Below are 25,471 nucleotides of genomic sequence, written 5' to 3'. Positions count from 1 at the left end.
GTGTGCATGCGCGTCCCCGTGTGGGCCGCTGATTGGTGAAAATGCCAGGGCCGTTTTTTAATCCCAGTCCGTCACTGGTTGTAATGTAGCCTACATCGTTTCGACATGAGTAAGTTACAAACACATAACTGCCGTGTTAGTAAAATTATTGAATGGCCTGTAAATTAATAGCTAGATGTAACGTCAAGGTGTGATTAGGCTATCTGTCTTTCCCATTAGAATCAATGATATATGTATGTTAACTTGTTTTCCGCTAAATGGGGCGTGATGCAGATTAAATGTAACCTATCTTTATGATGATGCACCTTTAGTAGGCTACGTAAAGACATGCTGCACACACTTGTTTGGGCTTACGAGCCGGCCTAAGAGTAGATTCGTAGCCTACAATAAACACAGTTCTGAACTCCCGGTCAGCTGAATGGTGTTTTAAATTGCTGTGGACACCGATGTCGACATGAGTGCGATGCACTCTGCTTTCGACATTCATTTACTGTACATTAGATTCCATTCTTTTTTAATACAACTCTGCACACCAGCATCGCACTTTGCCGCCGTGTAAATCACGATTCAGTTATATTTGGTCGACGCCGCTCCATAAAATCCATTGTTCATCCAGTGTTTGCGTGTTAAAAATGTCGGCGCTGATGTGTGTGGCAAGTGACAGTGCACCATAGACTGTAGGCCTATAAAATGGCAGTGCACTCATGTCGAAAAGTTCCTTATTTTCAACTGAACTCAAAGATAATGAATATAGTATTTTATGTTTGTTATGCCCTTTATTAGCTATATTTCTGAATAATATATTGTGTTGCCTCAGGTCTGCTGCACATCTTTTGAAATTTGATTTGAAATAATCAAATAGACCTACTTAAAGTTAAGTTAATGAAGTAACTTGCTTTGCTTTCATTTGAATACACAATTATTGCTTTATATTGTTAACATGGACTCCCGGAAAGTTCAGAAATACAAAATAATAGAATTTTAATCATGCGATAAAATATGTGATTAATCGTGATTAACTATAGGAATTCAGCGATTAATCATGATTAAAATCGTTTTAATCGTTTAACAGCAGTAATATATATATATATATATTTGGTATTTTCTATATGTAGCTACTGCTGTGCGTTTCTAAATCATTTCAACATTTTCAATGTTATATATAACATTTTAGGGGACTAACAGGCTAGAGTAGGCGCCCTCTCTCATAAGATTCAATCATAGATTTTTGACATAGAAGAGGGAGTGGGGGCGCCGTGAGCGATGAGCGAGCAGGTAGGCCTAGGCAAGTAGTGAGTTGCCGTCTATGGAAAAAGATGGATACAGCAAAAAAAGCTGTCGGCGGCTAAAAATATAGAAAGAAAGAGGGAAAAGGAGATGGCATGTCAAGGGATGCGACAGCAGTTAAATAAGTGGACGGTGAAAGCCAACAGGTAGGATTTAAAGAGATGATGTCTATGCTTGGAGGCTTGCAAATATTCATGATAACAGACTAACTACAGTTTGTTAAGCAAATGCCGATTGAAACATAGCCTATTCCATTCAGATAGGTGGCTACCATGCTCATACTGCACTTTTAATGGCAAACTGCAAACAGAAATGTCACGCTAGCAACAACTCATTACATGTTTCCATATCCTAACAATGAAGGCTCCTTGTAATAATTTAATGTTGTGTTGTCAATGTGGCGCAAACAAACAAGGCGTAGTAGTCCTATCAGCCTTATCTTTTATGAGCAATAGCTGGCAAAATGACGTTATGAGAACCGTTTAGACTCTCTTAACTCATTGAGTGCCCTTCCCATGCGTTGAGTGCCAAAAACGTAATATTAAGTTTTTAGCTTTTTTTTTATTACGAAACTAGACACTCTAACACACCTTATATGTGATTTTGGGAACTCTGTGATGAATGGAAATGAAATATATGACGATCGAAAACTCATGAAAACGCACAATCTGGACATTTTATCATAACTCGGTTGCCGCTTTGGGTTGAATCAGTGACGCATGCACGTCAGCTCAAAACCAGGCCATTTTCGTGGGTCTATCACTAGGTGGCAGTCTTGCCAGGTCACTTCCCGGAAACTTTACAGGCAACACTTCATATTTCATGAAAGACGTTATATCTCCATTTCTAGAAAAAAAACAGCAATTTTGATGAAAACTAGCCACTTTAGCTTGGGATTTCTCAGGAACAGAGGCGTGTAGAAATACACGGTTTGCTGCCACTGAGAGCTTAAAGTCTCACCTTCAAACGAGCCATTGTATGTGTTCATAGCTATAACACAGAATATGCTGTGGCTGTACAAAAATCATCAACAATGGTCTAGATTGCTGGCACTCTAGGACAAACCTTCCGAAAACAGCTTGGCATTCAATGAGTTAAAGTGAAAATGCACCATTTATCAATACTTCATCAAGTTAAACATCAAATTGGCAGCATTTCTTTAAAATATATATATATTATTTTTTTACACACTAATGCACAGTAATGTAAATTATTGGCCTTTTGTTTTGCTTTACTTGTTTTTTTTTTTTTTTGAGGGGGGGAGGGCAATATTGTTGTTGCATACCCCTCAAAAAATGGGTAGCTGCGCCCCTGATTAGAAGAAATGTGTGCGACTGCAATAAGGGAGGTTTGGCGAATCACTGCACAACTGAAACCGCCATGGAAGCACGAGCACCTACTGGAGGACCTCCCGTTATCATAGACGACCACCCCGACGATAGTGGTGAACTTGGTGAACAGGGTGGTGAAGATAACGTCATACACCCGTGGCCGTATTTGCAAGAAATGTTTCTGTACATTGGCAGCTTTCTGTGAAGCTGAACACTCCGCTACCTGCCTCAGCGGCCTGTGAAAGGCTATTTAGCATCGCAGGACTTGTCTTCAGTCCAAGAAGAGTAAGACTGATTCAGGCCCGGGTGGGTAATCGGGAGAATTCCCGGTGGGCCGCTTCACTTTTGGGCCGGTCGAGGAAAAACATATTGCACAAATATTTGTCACGTTAGTCTATCTTTTCTTAAAGTAGGACACGTTCCGCATTCTGTGCATGACACCAATGCAATGCCTCTGTATGGGTTATAGCCTACGCGAGGGAGTTCTCCCCTCCCAAAAAGAGTTGGTTGGGTCCATATAGCCCGTCTTTTCCAAAAAGTTTTCTCAGATACGGATAGCCGAGCCGGCCCTACAGTAGACACAAGCGTCAGGAAGGATTGATGGTAGAAAGAGGCCAGGAGAGACTGAGCAGCAGATCAACCAGTCGACCACTGAAAATGATGAGCCCGAAATTAGTGATGAGGAGGCCATGATTACAGGGACAAGTAGAGAGGATAAATTAAAGTTATTTAATGTAAGAAAGAGCAATTACCCGGCATGATAAACTTATATGCCTTGTTTGCTCAAAAGAGGGTTTAGTAAAGGAGTAGGCTAAATCACCAAACAACAATATAGCCTACCCATGCAAACATGTAACCTAAACATTAGTTTAATATGCCTCTTTGTGGAAGCATGTGATAAGCTACATTTAAAAGGCTTTCTTTCTTTCTTTCTCAGTGTTTCCCATACATTGACAAAATAAAATCGGCCGCCACAGATTAATTTTCTATGTTTAGTTTAATTTAATTTAATTTAAATTAAATATAAGGTCAAATCCTTGCATTGCCATTGAGCTGCTTTTTTTTTTTACGCACACAGCCTTTCCTTGCCCCGCCTTGCTCTCTCTTGTAGCCCGCTGCCACTCCTCTGCATGTGCATTTAACAAAATATTCACGATTGTTGAAGGATTGTTGTTGCCACATAGAAGCATTGCATAGAAGACGTCTGGCTAAATTGCTATTAAATCCGCTTAGCATCGTGACCATGCTGCGCAAATTTGTTCAAAATTGCTGCATTGAAGTGAACTCTGCTCACTGCTCGCAGATCTTATCACAACATAGTAGGCTATATTGAAGAGACTAAACTAAGTTAAGTTATGAAATCAAGCAGTATCTCAAAGCTAACGTTAGAATACTGTTTGGATGTCGAATTTAGCATGCTTAGCCTACTTACAGCTGCTTGTCAATTTCATTAAAGGGCTCATTTTATTGACTCGGACACTGAATGTTTGCAAAATCCCGATGTAAATGGAAAAGTGTTTTCCAAAATTCAAAAGTGCTTGTCCCAAAGAAAAGTACGAACCTTTATTTTAACTATGTAGAAAACGTTATGAATTGCATCCACACATCAGCAGCCTTTCAACTGTGTTACAATTGCAAGGGTTCCTTCAAACGTCCTAAAGCGACAGGCACTCAATTAGACCTATACACTACCAAGAAAATCTTAATACCCCCCTGTCAAAGTCAGCTACCGCCACAAATTGAATCCAATTCTGTGGGAAACACTGTTTCTGTTTTTGTTAACTTGTGGAATAGTGGAATATTTTTTGTTAACTTCTTAGTTGAAGTGAATTATTATATAATTTACACATTTGTTGAACCATGGTACAAACTACAGGATAGTAAGAGCTGAAATGTTGCTTAGTTTATCCAATTTCCACCACTATGGAAAACGTGGGCCGGTCTTGGGCCTGAAACTCCGAGGCACTGAATTCTGGCAACAAAATTATTTATTTTTCATTTTTACCTGAAGTTCATACAAAAGGGACATTTGAGAATTGTGCCTAAAAGTCCTAGAAAATAATGTGATTTTGATTTGATGAGTGAGATTAAGAAGATATGGGAACCCTGAATATGCTTTATTATAAGAAAGCCAAAATAAAGTTCACAATAAAAGTTCAAAATAAAACCGCTTGCTTTTTACTTTTACTTCAAATACTTAAGTACATTAAATATCAGAAAATTACTTTTGATACTTAAGTACAGTATATATCAGATACTTTAAGACTTTTACTTAAGTAATATTCTAAAAGGTAACTTTCACTTCTAACAAAGTCTTTTTCTAGTACGATACTTGTACTTTTACTCAAGTATTGCCTTCTAGTACTTTATACAACACTGTAACCCACCAACAGCAGGAAGACAGACTTCCACAGACATACACACGACTGATAGGGGTTAGTGCTTAATTACAACTAGGGAATCTGTCTCGGCATCAGTCCCACAGATAGTGGGAAGTCCTACTGACTTCTCTCAAGTTGGAATGGGCAGGACCTTTTATTTGCGAATCACTGACTGTCTGCTGTCTTACCTCACAACGTCCACTAGGCCGCGCCACAGAGTCTTCACCTCATATGGGATCCCATGTTTCTCACACAGGGCTTTCACCGATGGGGCAGCCAGCCAGTAGTTGTGCCGAGGCATCGTGGGGAAGAGACTTGTGGGGACAGAGTTTACAAATGGAACTTGCATTTTATCTTGCACATAAGTTACAGTAAGTCTAAGTAACTCCACCTGCCTCATGATTTTACACACACATATGCACATACGTTACAGTAAGTCACACAAATAACTCCACCATGCTTCATTATTTTACAACACACACTAGGACTTTTTCCTTAAGATGGCACATAAGCCACATTCAATTTGTCAAACTATTAGTGCATCCTAGTAAAGTGTGTTGAACTGATGGGTGTTGAGTCACAGTGACCCAAAGCCTCTTACTGGTGCTCGATCTGGAAGTTGAGGTGGCCGGTGAACCAGTCGTTGAAGAAGGACTGCTCAACGTTGCAGGTCGCCTTCAACTGTTATAATACAAGGGAGAGCAAATCCTCCAGTACACAATCAGAATTCTGTCATTGTCATTTAACGTCAAATGCTTTATTACAGTTTTAACCCTGTAGTCTAAAAAATTGAAGGAAAATGATGAAGATGATCATAAAGACAGATGTTAGAAAAAGTTTAAGCTGTTAAAAAAAGCTTCTTCTCCAGATCCACCATGACGTCAAGGTCTCAGGTGAACACACCTGCATGGTGATCCAGTCCTGGTGCTTCTCGTGGTCGATGTCCATGGGAATGTGGTTCATCTGAGTGACCCATACAAACCAGTGGCTCTCCAGGAACCTGCAGTGGGACAGAACCGCACATAACCGAACATACACGTCAGACAAGGGCATAACCAGTGGTTCTCTAGGAACCTGCAGTGGGACAGAACCGCACAGAGTCAAACACACAAGTCAGACAAGGGATAACCAGTGGTTCTCAGTGGAACTTCAAAAGTGCTCCGCTGATAGGCACATAATAGGCAGAGTGAGTGGACACTTTCTGTCACTTGCCCACGCACATCAACGGCGACACAACTGACAAGCCTTCAATTAACAATGGATTTTGCTGAGCAGCGCCAACCAAAATAGAACTGAATCATAAGTGTCTAGATGTCTTTCATGATTGGACATGGGATATAGGGGATTCTGGGAAATAGAGGTTATTGGGGAATCTTCACTCAAATCAAAAACTACAAAATGGCTTAGTAATCAGTTAACGCTTGACAGTCAAATGGACTGGGTTATTTGTTGGACTCATTTCCTCATTGCATCTTTAACAGCAGGATTACCAGGAGGAGATAATGTTTGTTCATTGTGGCATCACTCACCTGACAAAGCTGATGAGAGCAATGGAGCCCAAGAAACCATAGAACGGCACAAAGCACAGGAAATAACGCATGTAGTATGTCATGGACCAAGCCATGTCCTGGGAAAGGGGGAGAGGGGGAGAGAAAAGAAGAGGGGGGGAGAGAAAAGAAGAGAGGGGGAGAGAAAAGAAGATAGGGGGAGGGAGAGAAGAACCAAGAGATCTATTGTAGTAAGTAGATAGATAGATAGATAGATAGATACTTTATTCATCTCAAGGGAAATTTTAGATGGTATCATGGGTTCTTTACGGTTCTCTGTGGAACATGCACTGGACACTCACCACCCAGTCCCTCCTGAAGAACATTGTGGTCATGATCTGAATGTGGAAATACACAGGGATGAGGAGAGGAGGGCCAACTGTGGAGTGGAACAAACAAACAAACAAACAAAGTTGTGACTTCATCACACATTCTGGAAAAGTTTCAAATGGACTATTAGAAAGGGCCAACGTGAAGACAGTCTTACTTAGGAAGAAGTACTGGTGCTGATGGTTATAAGGCAGGTACTTCAGCTTCTTTATACCGTACTAGAGAGAGAGAGAGAGAAAGAGAGAAAATAATGAAGAAAGGGTTAGATATATATGAGAACTTGTACATTCATTCACAATTATTATTCACATTCTAAGAATGTTGATGGTTCAGATAATTCAACTATGAGATGAACTGATGAACTTCAATTGACAATTTCAGATAACCATGAAAGGTGTTCAGTTGCTCGTGCTATTGGTAAGGGATACATTACACAGGATACATGCAGGATACAACAGCATGTACAATGTACCATCAGTAGGTTGAATGCCTGTTATCAGGTGACCTGGCACCAGTCTCAAATGCAGATGTAATCAGGTGAACTGGCACCAGTCTCATAGGGAGATGCTATAATCAGGAGAACTGAGAGTTCATATTAATGGCACCAGTCTCATAGGGAAATGTGGTACCTCGACCGGCTGGGTATCTCCCAGCACAAAGGCATGCAGCATGTTCACGTCTGGGTCTTTGCTGAAGATGTTGGGCTTGGCGTGGTGCTGGAAATGCCTGTGGTTCCACCAGTTCGCCGAGGCTCCCTGGAGACATGGACACATGCACACATCCATACATAAACACACATTCGCACACATGCACACACACACACACAGACACAACTTCAAACAAACTTCAAACAGGCACCCTCATCAGCACACAGAAACCCTGATACTGCACTGTAAATATTATTCACAGCATATCTGATTTAATAATCAGTGAAAAAGAATTTCAGTAGAATGAGTACATTTCCTCTTTCTGCACTGTAAATATTATTCACAGCATATCTGATTTAATAATCAGTGAAAAAGAATTTCAGTAGAATGAGTACATTTCCTCTTTCTGCACTGTAAATATTATTCACTACATATCCGTTTAATAATATAAATCTGTTTTAAATCGGATATGTCGTGAATAATATTTACACTGTACACTAACTATGCTTTTTACAAATATGTTTCTGATATCTGCTGACAAACTGTTTTATGTGTTCACTGAACAAAGATTATGGAAATTAAACACCACTTTTCCATCTGAAACATATTAGTAAAAAGCATAGCTAGTATGATATAGAACATTGGAATATATTTAATATATATAATATATTAAAATGTTCATCAAAATGAACATTTTAATCATTTGTAAAGGAGCAGTAGTGTAGCTCAACAGGTAGCGATGCACACTTTTACTTAGGAGACCAGGGTTCGATTCCTACTCACTGCAGTAATTTTGAAGGTGCATTTCTCATAGCTAGACCAAGCTAGATAGATAGTTATAGTATATACTGTAGAGAGATAGAAGGTTGTGGAACTATAGACTACATGGTCCTCGCTTTAGATTGGGGGGCTGCAAAATTTACTACAAATAGGTAAGAAAGGTCTTATAAGCGTATTAGTTATCCACCTAGTGTTAATTTTGTCACCTATTTTTAATTTAGTCTTAGTCTTGTGACGAAATGTCCTTTTTAGTCTTTGTCATATTTAGTCATTCAAATATCATTTTTGTTAGTCAAGTTTTAGTCGACTAAAAGTCTCGTAATTTTAGTCTAGTTTTAGTCAAAAGAAAACTAAAGGTATCTTAGTCTTAGTCAGTTTTAGTTAACACATTTTAGTCTTTTTTTTTATAACAAATTATTTCTGATTACCATTTGAGTCACACATCTCAATTTTCCAACAATATTGTGTGTCCACAGGGCTACTCGTCTGTTATAATTACTCATTCTGATTTTTTGTCAGTCAGTATGTTTACATACACATTTAAGTCGAGCTACAGTTATAGCTCGGCTGGGATTTGACCATAGACAGTAAAAGATTTGACTGGACCACTGTCATATTCGTAGACCAGTGTTTCTCAAAGTGTGGTCCGGGAAACACTGGTGGTCCGCAAGCTATCCCAAGTGGTCCGCGAGCAGACGTGGTAAAATATAATATAGATGAGTTGTTTGCAATATTGAACCAACTTGTATGTAAAAACAGTTCTGCAACACTGTCTATTTAAGATATGCCAGTTTAAATCATACAGTATGAATCCACACAATAAGCAAAGTGCAAAGACAATAAGCAAGGTGGTTCAGTGAGTAGGCCTATAGTGTAGACTAATTATAGGCTACTGTTGAAGTAGGTCTAATCTTTTTTTTTTTTAGCTAGGGTTAGTTAAGTGGTCCTGAAACCAAAAAAGTTTGAGAAACACTGTCGTAGACCAAAGTATTAATGTTTTACTCCGCCTCGCTAGATGGCGATATGCGCCCAAACACAACACATTCCCCAAACAGACTCTCCATCTTAGCCATAGCTAACTTGCTAGCGAACTTTCTATATTAGTTAATTGCTAGCAAACTTTGCATCATCAGTCTTACTAGTTTTAACTAAATAGTTTAAAAATAGTTGACATTACATGATGAACATTTTCGTATGGATATTCTGGGGGATGTTAATTTGTATGAGAGAAGCTTCAACTTCTGGGTATGTAGCATTGTGGCATAAAGCTTAGGTAGTTAGCTTGCTAACTCTGGCAGAAATCTCCAGTGTTCTTGTTCCATGTAGTTTCGTATTGCAGCCACAGGGTTGCAGCAACAGCACGTAGACTAGTCTACAGGAAAGCTGTTGCGTATGAACTCATTCGGAATATTTTGAAAACGTAACAGCTAGATATTCTGTCTTCTCATTTTGTAGACAAAATAAAGAGATTTTATCTTAGTTTTTATTTCATGCAAAACATTTTAGTCTCGTCTTTTTTCGTCAACAATAATGCATCTTAAGATAGTCTTAGTCAGTGTTTCAGGACATTACTGCCGTCTCGTCATCGTCTCGTCTTAGTCATGAAAAAAACTCCTAACTCTTGACGAACATATTTCCTCTCGTCTCGTCTGAAGAAATTAACACTATTTGTCTTATACACCATTAACAAGCATTAACAAGCTGCTTGTTAACACTTACAACTGTTAACAAATATGCTTGTAAGTAACTTAAAATGCTGCTTATTAACACTTACAAGCTGCATGTTAACAGTTAGTTAATGTTATTAAAGGATAACAACAGTTAACTAACTGTTAGTAATGAATTGTTAACTGCTTATTATGCACTGTTAATACCTAACAAGCACATGTTATTCTAAAGCGTTACCGGTGTTGCTTTAAGAAAACTTCTCTCAACCCAACCACTACCGCCCTGTCTCACTTCTGCCTTTCCTATCCAAAGGCATTGAACGAGCAGTCTCCAAACAGGTCTCTGACTTCCTTTCACAGAACAACCTTCTGGATCCAAATCAGTCTGGGTTCAAAAGCGGCCACTCTACCGAAACGGCTATGCTGTCTGTAACAGAAGCCTTAAAAGAAGCCAGGGCGACCGCTCGGTCATCAGTACTCATTCTGCTTGACTTATCGGCTGCCTTTGACACGGTTAATCACCGCATCCTTCTCTCTATACTCTCTAACATGGGAATCCCCAGTTCTGCTCTCTCCTCCTGGTTTGAATCCTACCTCACAGGACACTCATTTAATGTATCATGGCTTGGACAGCTATCTGCACCTCACCATCTCACCACAGGTTTCCCCCAGGGCTCAGTGCTGGGCCCCCTTCTCTTTGCTATCTACACCACCTCCTTGGGACAGATTATCCGTTCGCATGGCTTCTTATACCACTGCTATGCAGACGACATACAGCTCTATCTGTCCTTTCCACCTGATGACCCTTGGTTTCAGCACGGATCTAGGATTGCCTCTCAGACATAGCTACATGGATGAAGGCACACCACCTCCAGCTGAACCTCTCAAAAACTGAACTGCTGGTCCTCCCAGCTAAACCTACCATACACCACGACATCAACATCAAATTTGACTCCCTGTCTGTTTCACTTACCAGGACTGTCGAGTTGTTCTTGACAACCAACTAACCTTCTCAGATCATGTTGCCTCAGTCGCCCGGTCGTGCCGTTTAGCACTCTACAACATACGGAAAATCAGGACTTACTTGACTCAAGATGCTACCCAACTCGTGGTTCAGGCAATAGTCATCTTACGACTTGACTACTGCAACGCCCTCCTGACAGGTCTCCCAGCCTGCACAGTGAAACCCGTTCAGATGATCCAGAACGCGGCGGCACGCCTGGTCTACAATCAACCCAAAAGGGCACATGTTACCCCGCTGCTCATCCAGCTACACTTGAATGCCCTCATACAGACATACGCTACCTCCAGACCATCTAGCTCTACCACCGGTACGCTCAGGCCAATCCAAACTTTTCTCATCTGTTGTTCCTCGTTGGTGGAACACACTGCCAGTTCCTATAAGGGCAGGGACATCCCTCTGCATTTTCCAAAAACTCCTGAAGACCCAGCTCTTTAGAGAACATCTGCTCTCATAGCACCACTTACAATAAGTTTTGCTGATCCTAGCACTTACCACCCGTCTTAAACTGACACTCAACTGTTTAAAAACAGCACTCACTGATGCACTTATTGTTACTGTACTCTACCGTTTTTAAATTGTCCTAAAATTGTTGAGAGAATTGCTTTAAAACTTAAACTGTTTACCATGTTGTTAGTCGCTTTGGTTAAAAATGCGTCAGCCAAATGTAATGTAATGTAATGTAATGTACTCAAAACTGGGATAAGGGCTTATCCATTGTTCTGAAATCGGGGTATGATGTTTACATGCACAAATACAAGATACAGGACACTTCAAAGCCCCGATCATAACCGGGATACTGAAGTGCATGTAAACACAGTCTTTGAAAATAGTTTCAGTAACTTGTCGAGTTAGTGCCTTTGCTCCTTCCTCACCTTCAGGTGGCCGATGATGAACTTGTGCAAAAGATGGTTCCATTTAGACTTCTTAAATACAGACAAGTGGCCAAAATCATGCTGCAGCCAACCCGCTTGGGACTGAGAAAACACACACACACACACACAGAAATGCATGGGGTTAGTTAGTAACGCCAATATGGCAGTTGTCTACCCTACCCCTGCCCCTTCCGCGGCCAAAAGTCGACATGTGAATACATCGTGCCAATCATGTGTTCCTCGCAGCTGGAGTGAAGTTGGTGTTGTGAAGCCTTGTGCGTGCGCAGTTCGGCCTGAAATAGCTGCCCGATAAGTGCCCAAAGTGCGTTGCAAAATGGCCACCGAGTGGAGGGACTTGCCTAAAAGGACTTTGGTACCTGTAAGGTAGCATTCCTATGGCAACAGTGGTATCTCTATTGTAACAGTGAGTGATGTTGTGGGTGCGTACCTGTGAGGTAGTATCCCTATGGTAACGGTGAGTGTGATGTTGTGGGTGCGTATCTGTGAGATAGCATCCCTATGGCAACAGTGGTATCCTTATGGTAACGGTGAGTGATGTTGCGGTGCGTACTATACCTGTGAGGTAGTATCCCTATGGTAACGGTGAGTGTGATGTTCCGGGTGCATACCTGTGAGGTAGCGTCCCTATGGTAACGGTGAGTGTGATGTTGCGGGTGCAAACCTGTGAGGTAGCATCCCTATGGTAACGGTGAGTGTGATTTTGTGGGCGCATACCTGTGAGGTAGCGAGGAGGGCAGCGCAGGTGAGGGAGGAGAGCCAGCCAGTGCCCGCGGCCCACACCAGCAGCAGTGCCAGCACCTCCAGCAGCAGGATGTGGCCCAGGCACACACTGAAGAACACGGGGTCCGTGCGGAACAGGCCTCGGCACTCCAGATCCTCACGCAGGGTGCGGAAATCACTCACCAGCCGCTCCTGAGACACACAGAGGAGAGAGAGGAGAGAGGAGAGACACAGACAGACAGACCAGACAGACAGACACAACATAGAGACAGATAGACAGACAGACACAACATACAGAGAGGGAGATACATAGGTAGGGAAAGTGAGAGATAGTGCTTTAGGTCAAGGCTCAGTTAGTTAATAAAGTAAAAACACTTTCTAAATCTAGTTTTTCTTTTCTTTTTTAAAGTGTTTTTTTTGCTGTGTTTTTAGTGCTCCCTACAACAAACACTACAGTACACACACTACACACACAGTCATATACTGTACACGTACAGTTAATTTGCATGAGAGCTATCATTATGATCCTGTCTTTATTAAAGGGAAAGAGGACAGTAAGGAAACCATCCTGTCCGGTACTATGCACACCTTCTTTTGGCGGTCTTGGCTGGGCTCGGTGGCCGCTAGCTCTCCGATCTGCAGAGCCTTCAGGTACTTCTGCGCGAACTTGGGGTCGGGGTGAAACGCCACGAACGCGTCCTGGACCGAGGAAGCACATTGATGTTAAACAGCCCAAAAGTAAACCTAATAACTGCCACACACATGACCAAACGGCCTGTAAATATTGGAACCTAGAAGTACAGTATATCCCCATACTCTGCAACAAATGTCCTAATAGCTGACCATATCCAAAGCTTGCCTTGCCTGTATACTATTTCTTCCAAAGGCAAATGTGTGCCAACGGCCAATTAATATATTTGCATAACGTTATAGGCTGATTGATCTTTTTTTAAGTTTACCAACCGTTGCATCTTCCCCTGCATAATGACTGATGACCCGTATCCCGCCCGGGTGGCGCTTCACCCAGTTGCTGATGTTGTACACATTACGGTTGATCACGAGCCACTGGTCGCCCCGACGGGAATGCTTCTGCACCTCCTCCCAGGTGAAGATGCTCGCGCCGCGTCCTCCATTCTCCAAAGCCGGATCGGTCTTTTGATCGGTCTTTTGACCTCCGCGGCCCATTTCCGACCCCCTACCAATTGAGAACTGTCTGCAAAGGAGCTCTCGGCAGTGTTTCCCCCTCTGAAACCTGGAATGGACACAAATAAATAAATAATTACTCTTAACTGGCTACGTCCTTACTCTACCTGCAAGTCTGACTAGTGACCACGGTGCTGGATAAAAGTCGGTTTAAAAGCCCTGACTGGCCCCAATGGATTTGGAGTCTCCCAGATAGCAATTATTCATTGAATCTAAGTTAAATCAACATTATTTTGTCAACGTTAAATCATTGAATCAACGTCGCACTTCAACATTGATTCTATAACATTTTGCACCCTCTATTAATATTGAAGCAATGTTGAAATTCCAACTACCGATCAACGGAATTTCAATGGTATTTCAATTAAAATTAATATTGAAACAACGTTGAAATTACAACCAAACTAAAGATCAATGCGATTTCAAAGGTATTTCAATTGATATTAAACCTCAGTAAACCCCTTTTAATCTGGAAAAATATTGGGAAATTCATATCCTGCTTTATCTACAGCCAGGATAAATTTGACTAGGCCTAGTATGTCTGGTTTAGGCTACACAATCATGCATAAATAACCATTGACAACTTATCAGTTTGAAAATCAAGTGCATTTATTAACTCTTCTTCATTTAGAAATGACGTGTGTTGTGCTTCCCTGCCGTGCCATCCATTCAGTATAGCATCCATAGACCACCCGGTTCGCAGTCAGCCCTCCTCCACCATCCAGTAGCAGAGTGAAGTGGCACCTAACAGAAACAGAAGAAAAAGAGATAGACAGTGTTAGATAAATATGTTCAACTGAAACTGAAGGCTACTTAAAATTGAAACTTTATCATAGAATAATCATAGAATATATATTCTATATGTTTGTTGAGTTAACTGTCAAAATGCCAGGCTGAAGATAGTGTTAGAATAATTCAGTTTCGCAAGCTGGGTGAGCTCATTGAACATGCCCTGTTTGCTAGCAGCACCAGCCATTAGGGCAGCTCTGTTCGTCCGAACAATTTTGCTGCCCAATGAACGGTTAATGATAGCAGTCTAGTCAGATATGACTTAAAGTTAACTTATATCAGTATTGCTAAAGTTAGCCTATTAAACTCACAAAAATATGATCACGAGGAGTTACATAAATGTTAGCTAAATCTCCACGTTAACCAGCAGCACATCTTCAGCCTATAATTTTGACAGTAGCCTAGAAGCTAACGTTAACGTTACGGCAGGCCCAGGGATGGATTACTGCATGGGCCTACCGGGCCCAGGCCCAGGGGCAAGGGGGCCCTGAAGCCCAAGCCTTTGCATGGAATAATTGCCTCAATATCAACAAATTAGGATGAAGGCTATGAATCTTATTGAATTTAGTATTGGCCATTCCCAAAATGCACCAGAATACAGGAAATCACATCAAACAAATGAAAACATTAACAGGACCCCCAAACCCCCCCTCCCACATATACGACAATTAGCGGGGGGCCCTTAGTACATCTGGGCCCAGGGGCCCGAAAGTTCATAATCCGCCCATGGGTAGGCCTACTTCATATTTTATTTATCATGAGTATAATAAACTGTAACTTACTGACAACTAAGGTAGGACCTAATTATAAATCAGACTTACAGTAACGTTAACCTAACATTATGATGAAATGCCATAACGTAAGTTAGTTAGCCTAAACATTAATTTGACAACAGAAAGTAAATTTAGCTAGCCTAACGTTAACTTAGTTGACCCAAGCATTTGAATGAGTTTGTAAGTCAGACAGTACGATGTACATAGACTGTAAACATGACCAAATTTAATGTAGTACACTTTTACAACAAAACATTATCGTTTGATAAAAAAAATGCTTGCTTACCATTAAGGAGGAGTGGTGAACTTGACAGAGAGCTGAACACCCCTATTGGTCTGACTGAACTGTTGCTGAAAATGATCTCCCGCTGGACAGTTCAAACGTCGTCGCACGGTCAACTATAAATCCACTACTTTTCAATCACCACGTTAAGATTTCCCAGTCAACCATAAATCCATGACTTTTCAATATATTTTAGTGAACTATGTATCGATGCTCTATCGATTATGGCAACATAAACTATAAACCAATGTTGTTTCGATATATCTCTTATTGATATTCACCCCTTGCAGACACGTGACTTAAGTCACGTGACGGCTCCATGCTGGACGACAAAAAGAAAGGTGATGGAGCAAATTACATTATGTCATAATGATTATGGTCAGTGTTGGTCAAGTTACTTGGAAAAAGTAATTGGTTACTGATTACTGATTACTTATCCAAGAAAGTAATCCAGTTACTTTACTGATTACTTATTTTCAAAAGTAATTAGTTACTTTACTACTTACTTTACTTAGTTACTTTACAAAAACACACTAGCTATACACAACCTGAGTACGCTTTTTTAAAACTTGGTTTTATTAGTTTCAATCTTAACTTTTTGGTGTGTATACTCCTTCATTCGAATAGATGTAAATAAAATACAGCAAAAAAATTATCAAAACCAAAGTCTCTATTAACATTTACATCTTTTAACAGTTGCAGTGCAGAGAGGAGTAATGCATTTACCAAAACAGAAAATGCTGTTGCATGCCACATTTAGGCTGTTCTAATGTCAAATTAAGTTAATGTGGTGGAATATAGTAGTTTAAAATACTACTATATTGTAAATATTATTATATATATATATAATATTGTAAATATTATAAATACTACTAATTTAATGCAGTTTAACTAATTTATAAATGGTGCGCTGTCACTTTAAGAGCCAGGGCTCCAGAGTGCGACCAATTTGGTCGCATATAATTTTTCAGAAGTGCGACTAAAAAAAATCGGAGGTCGCACCGGTGCGATCAGCTATTCGAGAGAGGAAAACGTGTCCGCATTGAAACTCTACCTTTGGTTCAATAACAGACACATATTTGGCCAATATCGTGGTTTAAACAAACCACAGATAGTGAAGGGCGGGACCTCCCCTCTGATTGGCCGTGGCCCAGTGCCTGTGTGTAAATTTGAAAATGCGTACGTGCTGCAGAGAGAGAGAGAGAGAGAGGTCAGTGACCCGTCAGATAAACAGTGTGGATGTAGTTGTAGATGTGCATTACAGTGTGGTAACAAAGGCCGAGATAAATGTCCCCTCTCCCCACTGCCTTTCGGCGGCTGGCAGCAGCAAACCGATCAGACGAGCCCGAGATGATGATCAAGTTTATTGTTGCCTATAGGCCTAGTGAAACTTACCTTCACCAAGTTCAGTCCGAAATAATTATTCATCAGAAAAATAGTTTGAACGTAAACCCGACGTACAGGAATGCCATTTGCGCCAAATTTATAGGAGTCATTGCAGATTAAAAGACGTCTTAAAATTGCAAACAATGCATACAAGGCCTTCCCGAACGACAGAGATACAGATATCGCCGAAAAGGAGTGCGTCATTGACCGCAGTTACATGCAGGGAGTAACCCGGTTTTCAACAGCAATACTCGTTTTGCGCGCGAGTTGTGTAAACTCATTCTGATGGCATCAATCAATTCAATCCGGTATTTGGCGCAAACCGAATATCTCTGCTACATTTAAAGCCCGAATATTCCCTGCATGTATAACTGTGGTCATTGTGTACGGTGAATTGAATGGACACATTTAGATCGAGCATGGCAAGTCATTGCAATAGCCTATAATAATAGGCCTACCATTTCGTTACTGCATTAACCATAGTGATGTTCTTATTGAAAATTTAAAAATACTAAAATTAAAAAGTAAATTGCATTGTGGGGCTGTCAAATGATTATTGCAATCATCATTGAAAAATCACATAAAAATCCCCCAGGCTACTTGGAACATCTCTTTAAATTGTGCTCAAATACATTTCTATGGAAGATGCTAGCATGGCGAGCTGGTTTAGCCAAGACCTAAAGATCATGAAGGATAGTATGTAAGACATTGAGCCATGAGATTTGAAGCCCTTAAAAGACGTGCACTGTTAATTTACTCACTGTTATTTTTATTTAATTAATCTTGATATGTTTTAAGTTTACATTTCAGCTCAGTGAAGCACTTAAAGCACCAACACTTCATTAAGTTACTTTTCTTGTAGAATTGTAAATCATAAGTCATAGGACAACCTAGGACAGTAATTAAGGGAAAAAAGTAAACCTGCTGCGGTGTTAAATGCGATGTGGTTGAAAATTTGGGTGCACCTAACTTTTGTGCTGGTGCACCTAAGAAAAAAAAGTTAGGCGCACCAGTGCAACCAGTGCAAAAAGTTAGTCTGGAGCCCTGAGAGCGTCTACACAACTCTCATAATGATGAGCTCCATTCAAATATAAGCCTCTGGCTAGTCCACAAACTCCACATTTGGCACAATGTTAGCAATAGTCATGATATTAAGTTGGTATAAACAGCTAGCTAGACATTTTCTGTTTGCAATAAAAAGTGATAGCCTATATGAGCCTGGTAGCACCTATCTGAGTGGAATGTGTTTCAATCGGCATAGGCTACTGTGCTTCATGTAAATGCTTAGTTTAAGGCAGTGGTTCTCAAACTTTTTCTTTCATTCCCCACTTTGATCAAGGGGGCCTTTTCGAGCCCCACCTGTCCCTTATCGCTTTAAGAAAGTGATAGGTCAAGCTTAAAATTGTCAAATGTATTGAAATAATGACAAGTATATCCTCTTCAGCAGAGTTAAAATCAGGTGGTGCTGCAGATATAATAATAAATAAATACATAATGTGCCATTGTAAATTACAGTAAACACACATATTTCTGTTTTTCAGCAACATATTAGGAAGCATAGGCCAATATTTTACAGCATTGTACAATATATTCAATGAAATACTAACATGCTGCATTAAATGGATCCATAATCCAGTCATACTGAGCACTGCTGGTTGGGAAATATTTTTGAAATAAACTTTGCAGGGATGTGATGTAGGCCTACTGTTTAATACATGGGATAACAAGAGTGGCTGCCGAAGCAGACGTTTCAGCGATTTCACTCAGATTCTCAAAGGCATAATACTGTTGCGATCGAGGCACCTGTCGAATACCTCAAGTTTTTTGGTGAATGCAGTAATCTTATCTGCTAGGTGAGGTAGGTGCTTGTCTTTGCCTTGTAACTGGAGATTTAACTCATTGAGCTTTCCAAATATATCGCTAAGATAGGCCAGCTTCGTCAAGAAATGTTCATTAGTGAACGTGCTTGCGTATTCAAACATGCGCTCTTCCTCCAAGAAGAGGCTACTCGGAGCTCAAACACGCGCGACAGCACTTTACCTCGGGAAAGTATGGAGTGAGGATTGTCTCAAAATGATTTAAATATATATAAAAGGATATATATACATATACATACATTTATAAATATCCAAATACAAATATAAAAATGTGACATACAAATAAATAAACAAATTTATATAAATAAACGTGTCTTTGTAAATATATTTTCGAGATTTGAAAATAAATATGCTTGACTTTGTATATGGAATCTGCAGTTGTGAATCTCATTTTTGCTTTCATGTCGATGACGTAATTTTGAGACATTCCTACTGCACACCAAGATCCACAAATAAATACCACTAGATTTAGACACCCTCCACTGAACAACCAGCAGATGGCAGTGTTGTACAACATGTCTGTTATCAACTGAATCTTTCCGACGCTGTTTTCCCTAGTTCAGTTCAGTCAAGTGGTCTATGACTAGCAGAATTAACGACATGGAAGACACTGGATTAAATGGATGGGTAAGTAATAACAACTAGCCAGAACAATTTATTATCGGTTTCGATGTGTAGTGCCGTTTTTAATTTCATAGACTGTATGAAATTGAATTTTAGGCAAGTCCCTCCACTCAAGGGCCATATTGCAACGCTTTTTGGGCACTCATCGGGCATCCTATTCGGCAGAAATGTGCGTGCGCAAGGCTTCACGACACCAATCTTGCTCCAGCGGCGAGTTCACAACACACCATATGATTGGCTCAATGTATTCACATCACACTACATGATTGGCTCAATGTATTCACATGTCGACGTTTTGCCGAGGAAGGGGTGGGATATGTGTAGACAACGGCCATATTGGCGTTACAAACTAGCCCCATGCATTTCTGTGTCTCCTCATTAGAAAGTCTCTGTTATACCCACTTAAAACAGACAAGGATAGGTATTCATATTTGGGGTTGATCACAGTATACCCACTACAGTTAACTAGACTACACCACAGCAGTAAGGTGCATACATTTCACCAGTGTTACCTTGTTCAAATACTTGAATGCTTAATGCTAAAAAACAAAAAAGCCAATACATTTCTTAACAATTTTCCCATTTATTTATAATGTGCACTGAAAACACAATATAAAACTAAAATATAATAGACTCTTCAGTGGAAATACATTGATATTTTAAACAGAAATCATCATAGACACATTTTTTATTCAATTAAACAAGTTTTACTTTAACTCTTTCCCCTTTTGTTGATAAGAGAAACCACTTTCACTGCCAGTTTGTGTACATTAAAACAAACACACACACACATGCACAGTACACACACACACACACACAGACACAGCATGTGAGCAACAACTATATCATATTTACACAATTTTTTCAACAACTATTTTTACAATGGTCTTATTTGGAATGGTCTTTAAAGCCACCATCTTGCTTCCAGTTAGAAAAGCCTGATTCTGATTTAAAGACTGACGATGGGTCATTTGAAAGCGAAGAAATTACGGAAGGGGTAGCAAAACACTAAAGATGGAATATTCCTACCATTTGAGGTCTTTGTATCAGAAGTCATTGAGTGGCCTCTTCCTATTTCCGTGCTGCATCTTGCAGAATACCAGTTTAGGAGAGGTTGCACAGAACCATCTGCTCTAGAATGGGAAATGATTGGAGAGAAGAAAATGAAACAAGTTTGAGTAACTTAATTGTTATTAACTTTCATAACCCACTGTCAACCTGGAGTTTCTAAAATTAATGACAAAATATGCTCACTATAGTGGCAATCGGAAATAGCATCATACCATTAGGAGCAGCTATGCTTGGTGACTGGTGGTTCTGAAGACTGTGGGTTGAAGTCACCAGCTCCTGCGCCATCCCAGTCTGTACGTGAAACACAAATGCTTGTTTCACAAAATCCATGCCTGTATTCAGCATGTCGTCTGGCAACTGTAAAACCAGTTATTATATTTATTATAAAGCTTGAGTGAATAGAGTAGCATTTAACCAATTTATCTGAATGAAACTCTCCTTGTCCTAACACTTTGAGACAGAATTCATGCGAAGCCCATGAATCAAATACACTCAGAATAGTGGTTAATAACTTTGCAACGATAGCTCACATTAACTACAAAAATGTAGCGTTAGCTATTAGGCATGTATTCTCATGTTCATGTTTGCAGCTGCCAAACTTTTTCCTCAAGCAAAAAAACGTTATTTACATTTGGTAAGGCGCACTAGCGCATGTAATATTATTAATTTCGGACCCCAAACAAACAGGATGTCCATTTTTCTGCGTTTCATATAACACCATTTGAAACACTTCATACATTACCTTTCCATACATAAAATCTATCAGCATGCTAACAATGAATAGCCTAACAATCAAACCTCAACTCAAGTAGCCTAACGTTAAGTTAATGTTAACAGTTCACTGATTAAGTCAGTTAACAGTTCACTACAAGCTTGCTGCTGCTTCGTTATTTAATTGACAAACTTAACATATTGTGACAGCAACAAATAAACGTCCCTTTCACATAATGATGATAACCAACATAGAGATTTGTGACTCACCAAGAAACTTCTGTGGAGGATGAAACGCTGCTATCGGTTCTTCATGTTAGAATTCTAGCTGATACTTTCGTTGTATCGGTTCTTCACGTTAGCTGATACTTCCGTTAGCCAAATGTATCGTTTCTTCACATTAGCAGAGACATTCTTTCCTTTACAGTTCACTGTGTGCTTCAGCTTTCAAGCTTCATAGGTGCATTACTGCCACCAGTTGTTTGGGAATGGAATTTCATCTCTGATCATTGTTCTCAACAAGTTTGACACTTATTGATGATTGACGGTACAGGGGCCAGTCAGGGGCCAATGAGATTTCAGATGGGGCCCGGGCCCCTGTGGCCCCGCCCCTAGAACCGCCCCTGATTAGAGGGCTTTCCTTCGTTTACGCTCACCATCTTAAAAAGACGCACATGCAAGTCAACACTGCGCTGAAACCTCAAGAATCAATCAAATCGCGAACAGCCAGCTCCGTTTAATTGTCAGGTGTGAAGAAATGCGTTCATATTCTACTTCTTATGTCATAAACGTTGAATGCCTATGGAAAGGTTTTGTGGTAGGATTGTCCAATGGTCAGTGTTGCTTCAATTTGTGTTTTGATTTATGCGACGCACTGATGCTGGGTTCATCAGTTTTGCTTAAGTTTAAAACATTTAGCCGACTGCCTAATTTGTCATTTTCGTTCTATAAGTTCCATTTTTCATGTCATGAATGTAACATGCCTATGATAAGGCTTTGCAGTTGTACAAGATGGTCAATCTATTGTCTCAATTGTGATTCATGTGACGCGCACACCGATGCTGGATTCATGCACTTGATCAGCCTAGAACAGGAACATTTTGGAGAGGGAATGAGAGAATGAACGCACGCAAGAAACACTTTTTAATTAAACGTAGGCCTAATTTTAATTTACATTTAATTTACATCGTAAAACACCGAAAGTTAATATTTACACCACGGGTCTCACGTCGCTCTCAAGCTCAGTCGCGTGCTGACCTCTTTTGAGCTTGCACGAGGCTTACGATGCACAATTGCGCAGCCTATAATAAAAAGTAAATAATGTTTAATTAAATAAAGCCATGTGCTCACACAGCTTATAAGTAAAGAAAAGACCCCTGCCATAATTTGAGGATTTACAGTAGGCCTAAATAATAGGACTATAGCTATTTTATAACTCAAGCAAATTGTTTTCATAATTGCACAAATTAAGTTCAACGGTTAGATTCATCTGGACGTGTTTTAAGTTGGCTGCAGCCTGTAAATAGGCTAATGATTTTTGAAAACAAACTTCTGTGGTCATATGCATTTTACATAGGCAAGCAAGCAGGACAATTTGGGAGTTTTTGACTGCATGGAAACGATACAATAGTGTCAAGCACGGTTGTGTTTAGCCTAGGCCTACCATTTGCATTTATTTACATAACGTAAACATCAGACGCTTGAGTGAAATCTCAACCTTATTGGTGATTGATAGCCTCTTATGCGCTGTGTTAGCAGGCCGTGAACAAAGGGTTAACTTATAGCCTACAGGTAGAAAAAAGAAAAATGGTGATAATATAACGTTAGCTAAGTTAGTTTGCCTGCTAGCTAGCTTATCAGTAGGCTATTAGGGGTTTGCACGGCGTGTCATCAGATCTGGATATCGCCATATTGGAGATACTCGCCTCATTAGAAAGCATTAGGCACTGAAGTAAATCCCTAACATCGCCAAGGAAAATGGTTAATTATTGCCGTGTTTTAGGTTGTACCAATAGGTCAGACGACTTCCAAAAGTTATTAAAAAACCAGGGAGAAGGGACAATAATGCCAGAATTTATCAGAGGAAGGGGGGCGCTTGTGGTTGAATTTGGTACTTCGTCTCCCTCACCCAACTCATAATATGGATCTGCGCTGCCAATAATCTGTAATTTCTCGAAATATCGCGCCTTTTCTTGTGGTCCAAGTCTTGCCCTATATGCCTTTGCATCTTAGACGCATTTTGATGAGCTTTTCTGTTGTTTAGACACGCTACAATCACATAAGATATCCAAAGTGCATAATACTCCATTGTATTTCATTTACTGAGTATCGCCAATATGGCCGCGCGTGCTGGGTTACCATAGTTACCGGCCAGAACGTGACGTCGGTCCAAACCCCTAATACAGTCTCTCAATGGGAATTTATGTGATCTATTTACCAGTGCAATATCTACTTCTGTCTAAATAATAGGCCTATTATCTCTCCTTATTCAGTGTAATCTTGGAAAAAGATCAATCGGGCCTTTCACACTGTCAGTTCTTGCAGTTTCTTTACCGAGAAAGAAAAAAAAACAGCTGGCAACGTTAAAAACAGCTGTTCAGGTGGGCTCATAGAATTGGAACTGTATATGAAATGTTGCGCTGAGCTTATTAAAATGGCGCCCTGTCAGGCTCAGAGCGTATTTCATGCCTATTACGTAACTGATCTATATTGCTCCGCTCTAGAATCTTTGCCCCAAATTCCTTAAAACGGCCCTGGACTTCGCCTATGTGCTTGTCTGCCATCCTGTTCAGAGTCTATGGTTGCTATAGCAACCGCTGCTGTGCTTCATACACTGACGAGATAACCATGCAATTGTGGTTGAAATACTCCCGAAAGACAAAGAAAACAAACCAAAATATATCTATGCAAGAACATGGGATGTTGTTGTATTCCAATCAATACGCCAACAGTCGTGGAAGGGCATTACTACGGTTAAATCTCACTATAATCTCCTAGCTGTGCGATATGTAGGCTACCATTTACAACCCATTGACTTGATTCGTGTTTTTGCAGTCCATAGGCTATTTTGCTGTGGCCCGAACAAAAAGTCACGTCACATGCAACGGGTGAATTCATGCACTGTCGGGTTTTTGTCAGGATTGTAATGCTGATTCAATGTCTATTTACCATTGAGATTTCAATCTCAACCAAAATTATGCTTTGGATGGAAAATCAACATCATATCAATGTTGCTATCTGTCTGGGGACCATTTCCTCGCTGCATCACTGACTCCGTCAGACTGAATGAACGTGACCATATAATTATCGAGAGATGGACGGAGTTATAGACGGATCTCCGCAAATTTTTCTGTTTCAATTTGGACAAAATGTAGGCCTACCTCCTGTGCTCACCCGCACGCTCACATTGTAGGCTACAGCAAACAGTCGACACACGCAACACCTCATGAATAAATGAAATCCCATTGGAAGGCGGAAAAAGCAGAGCCTGATCTGTATTGAAAGACACATCTCCAGTATCTAACCGGATCCGCTCTCGGAATGTATAATTTACACCAACAGACACGCTTAAATTAACAGGTCAAACAGTGTAATTGAAGATAATCTTAAATACAAAAAAAAAAACTGAAATTGCAGACTCATAAATGGCATATCATCTTATTCTGCTTTTGTCATGGAGTTGCCAGACACCCCCGCCCCGACCCCAAACTGGTCATATTCCCTTAGACTACATATTTCCTAGGCAATTAGGCTATGTAAAAAAATACAATCGATTGAAAGTATTAATCCTTTATCAAAATCGCATCCTCAACATTGTGCATCAGATGATACTCACCTTGTTGCTGGCTACTTTCTCACGCCGACATGTCCAGTAGTAACTTGCCTCACTCTCACGTCCAAATTCCAAGCGGATCATTCGAGGGACTGTGGTCCAATCCGCGTCTATCTTCCGCCGCTTGGATATTCGCAATTGGTCCAGATCACTCCTTTGAATCTTCCGCTGGTCTCGGTGTGAATGTGTGTATGTGTCTGCGTGCAGCGTGCGTGTACGTGTGTGTTTGGTGTGGGGGTTATTGGAGGTTAACTGCTATAGCCATCGAATGATATATTAGGCATATAGGAGGTTATCATCTCGCTTATTTGTAGG

General features: G+C 40.4%; 1 protein-coding gene across 1 annotated transcript in view; it reads right to left on the bottom strand.

Moving 5' to 3' along the window:
- The window catches only part of fads2 (fatty acid desaturase 2), a 30,418-nt gene extending 5,189 nt beyond the window's left edge, over positions 1-25,229 (bottom strand). Inside the window, exons 1-12 of the mRNA XM_076269246.1 lie at positions 25,160-25,229; positions 13,571-13,859; positions 13,196-13,306; positions 12,602-12,799; positions 11,867-11,968; positions 7,506-7,631; positions 7,034-7,094; positions 6,849-6,925; positions 6,529-6,626; positions 5,903-5,999; positions 5,601-5,680; positions 5,188-5,313 (exon numbers count right to left, since the gene is read on the bottom strand). Coding sequence (XP_076125361.1) covers positions 5,188-5,313; positions 5,601-5,680; positions 5,903-5,999; positions 6,529-6,626; positions 6,849-6,925; positions 7,034-7,094; positions 7,506-7,631; positions 11,867-11,968; positions 12,602-12,799; positions 13,196-13,306; positions 13,571-13,792 — 1,298 coding nt within the window. The 5' untranslated portion in view covers positions 13,793-13,859; positions 25,160-25,229. The remainder of the gene's footprint in view (positions 1-5,187; positions 5,314-5,600; positions 5,681-5,902; positions 6,000-6,528; positions 6,627-6,848; positions 6,926-7,033; positions 7,095-7,505; positions 7,632-11,866; positions 11,969-12,601; positions 12,800-13,195; positions 13,307-13,570; positions 13,860-25,159) is intronic.
- Between the last annotated feature and the right edge of the window lie 242 nt (positions 25,230-25,471).

The sequence above is a fragment of the Alosa pseudoharengus genome, unplaced genomic scaffold, assembly GCF_046254945.1.
Source record: "Alosa pseudoharengus isolate Yale_2024_CS ecotype anadromous, Long Island Sound unplaced genomic scaffold, YU_APseudo_1.1 YU_APseudo_1.1_scf_10, whole genome shotgun sequence".
Lineage (NCBI taxonomy): Eukaryota > Metazoa > Chordata > Actinopteri > Clupeiformes > Clupeidae > Alosa > Alosa pseudoharengus.
The sequence above is the reverse complement of the archived record's forward strand: the minus strand, read 5'-3'. Positions and strand labels throughout refer to the sequence as shown.